The sequence below is a fragment of the Mandrillus leucophaeus genome, unplaced genomic scaffold (assembly GCF_000951045.1).
Source record: "Mandrillus leucophaeus isolate KB7577 unplaced genomic scaffold, Mleu.le_1.0 Scaffold975, whole genome shotgun sequence".
Classification (NCBI taxonomy): Eukaryota; Metazoa; Chordata; class Mammalia; order Primates; family Cercopithecidae; genus Mandrillus; species Mandrillus leucophaeus.
In genome coordinates, this window is record NW_012110641.1 from 88,306 (window position 1) to 91,458 (window position 3,153).

The 3,153-nt window shown below is 39.9% G+C and overlaps 1 protein-coding gene across 1 annotated transcript in view; it reads right to left on the reverse strand.

Annotated features, from left to right (window-relative positions):
* Positions 1-827: 827 nt before the first annotated feature.
* The window catches only part of LOC105532631 (ganglioside GM2 activator-like), a 96,646-nt gene continuing 94,320 nt past the window's right edge, over positions 828-3,153 (reverse strand). Inside the window, 1 exon segment of the mRNA XM_011970816.1 lies at positions 828-899. Within this exon segment, the coding sequence (XP_011826206.1) occupies positions 828-899 (72 nt within the window).

The following is a 3,153-nucleotide window of genomic DNA, read 5'->3' on the forward strand; positions in this document are numbered from 1 at the left end:
TTGTCAGATGAGTAGATTGCAAAACTTTTCTCCCATTCTGTAGGTTGCGTGTTCACTCTGATGGTAGTTTCTTTTGCTGTGCAGAAGCTCTTTAGTTTCATTAGATCCCATTTGTCAATTTTGGCTTTTGCTGCCATTGCTTTTGGTGTTTTAGACGTGAAGTCTTTGCCCATGCCTATGTCCTGAATGGTACTACCTAGGTTTTCCTCTAGGGTTTGGTGTTTTTTTTAAAAAAAAACTCTTCGTGTGATTCCGATAGAGTCTTCTGAGGGAGCAAACTAATGAAGGCATTATTTCCATTCACAAAGATGAACGGGAGAAGAATAAACATAACTTGTAAGGAAAACTGCATCAAGGTACATTAGTTTTTTTGTTTTTTGGTTTGTTTTTTGCTCTGGTTAACATGAATTTATTTGCCGATATTATCCTTCCTGCAAAACATAGCCTAAAACTTTGGGGGAGGGTCATGTGTTGTTACTTTATTCATGGGACTGTTGTTGGGAGTGAAAGTGTGCTGGTAGAAAACAATGTGGGCTGATATTTTGTGTTTTTATATATGCTGGTATGTAATTAGAACACATGTGATAAGTAAACTCTATGTAGCTCTGGTAAATTTCAGGCTAGAAAAGGGTGCAAATAGAATTTTCTTTTCTTTTTTTTCTATGTATTTAGGTCTAGGGCAACAGTAGAATTTTCTGGAGAGGTATGACATCCTTACCAAGTAGGGTGTTCTTCCAAAAAAAAAAAAAAAAAACCAACACTTCACTGATATATAAACAGGAAGTATTGATAAGTGCCTTTCTATCAATTTCCAGAAAATGTCCCCATCATCGCTCATCCTGTGGACAGTCCTGGAAGTTATGAATGGGGGTAATGTAGGGATGCTGTATGTCTCCACCCTACAAGCACAAATTCAGCATGAACACTGAATATGAATATATAAATGTACATATTTGGGACAGCAGGTAATGTACTGAATGCAGATTTAAAAATGTATAAGAAAAAGCTTCTCAGTCTGGGCAACATAAGGAGACTTTGTACAAAAAAATTAAAAATTAGCCAGATGCGGTGGTGTGTGCCTGTGGTCCTGGCTGCGCAGGAGGCTGAGGTGGGAGGATAGCTTAAGCATGGGAGGTCAAGGCTGCAGTGAGCTATGACCACACCACTGCATTCCAGCCTGGGCAACAGAGCAAGACACTGTCTCAAATGAATGAATGAATGAATGAATGAATAAAAAGAAAGAAGAGAAAAGTGAAAGCTTTTTTCCCTACTCAGTTCCAGGATGCAGGATAATGCATATCCATTACATTTTACATAATGTGAAATTCAATACTTGCTATGCTGGAAAATTTTAGTTTCAATATTAATTCGAATCAACAAATACTGTCGAGCATCTTTTATGTGTGAAAGAATCTTTCTAAACATTTTAGTGAAAATAAAATACTGGTACTTAGAGTTTACTCAGAGCCACATTTTTTTTTGTTTTTTTTTTTTTTGAGACGGAGTCTAGCTCTGTCACCCAGGCTGGAGTGCAGTGTCGCTATCTCGGCTCACTGCAACATCCGCCTCCTGGGTTCAAGTGATTCTTCTGCCTCAGCCTCCCGAATAGCTGGGATTACAGGCATACGCCACCACGCCTGGCTAATTTTGTATTTTTAGTAGAAACGGGGTTTCACCATGTTGGTCAGGCTGGTCTCAAATTACCAACCTCAGGTGATCTGCCCGCCTCGGCCTCCCAAAGTACTGGGATTACAGGCGTGAGCCACCATGCCCTGGCCCTGGGCCATGTGTTTTATAGGCTATCTCAAAATTGCCATTATTAGTGTCTGCTTTTAGTATGGAGGGTAATGTCGTCTGTGACACAATGGTCATTTATGTTTTGTGATTTTTACATTTTTTTTTAGGTGTGAGGTTTTTTTGCTTTTTTTTTTTTTTTTTTTGAGACAGGGTTTTGCTGTTGCTGCCCAGGCTGGAGTGCAATGGAGCGATCTCGGCTCACTGAAGCCTCTGCTCCACCGGCTTCAAGAGATTCTTCTCCCTCAGGCTGCCGAGTGGCTGGGATTATAGGTGCCCACCACCATGGCCTGGCTAATTTTTTGTATTTTAAGTAGAGACAGTGTTTCACCATGTTGCCCAGACTGGTCTCGACCTCCTGGTCTCAGGTGATCCACCCACCTTGGTCTCCCAAAGTGCTGAGATTACAGGCGTGAGCCACTGTGCCCGGCCTAGGTGTGAGTTATCTTAAGGGTGTTTTGTATTATCTCTATGTGGGAGATAATTGAGTCATAGGGCAGACTATTAACACAGGCCTTTCCAAATGACTAAGTGTCTCATGCAAAGTTATGGACACAGGCTTTGACAACCATCCTGCTTTAGCTTTAAATTTATCGTTTGGTCAAAATTTTTCATGATGGATCTAAAATATTTTTCTTTTTTAAAAAGTATGATTAAATATATTAAACTGATGTTGGGTTAAAACGTCAGGAAGAAACAGATAACTAAAAATAACAGGATATGATTAATGGTTTTGATTCATAGGGCTATTTTTAACCTCTTCTGGAGTCTGAGTGCCCAGATTTATATTTGCAGAGCAATATGAGAAAGAATAAGATTGCAATTTTAATTTTGAAAGTTTTCCCCCTTTTAAAATTCTTAGTCTCATTGAAAATCTATCACTTGAAAACTCGATCCATTTATGAATGCTCTGATAAAATTAAGTTTCTCCTGGACTAGATCTTAGCCTAGCTAAGGATTTCTTGTTAATGTTATGGGATATGACAAAGTTATTGTGATTACGTTGTTTAAAAAATTCTCATCCCTTAGAGATACTTGTAGAAATATTTATAAGTAAAAATGATGCTAAAGGCCAGGCGTGGTGGCTCATACCTGTAATTCTAGCACTTTGGAAGGCCAAGGCAGGCAGATATTGCCTGATCCCAGGAGTTCAAGATCAGCCCAGGCAACATGACAAAACCTTGTCTCTACAAAAAATACACAAAGTTATCCAGGTGTGGTGGTATGTGCCTGTAGCCACAGCTACTTGTGGCTGAGATGGGAGGATCACCTGAGCCTAGGAGTTTGAGGCTGCGGTGAGCCATGATCACACCACTGCTCTCCAGACTGGGCAGCACAGTTAGATCCTGTCTCAAAAAA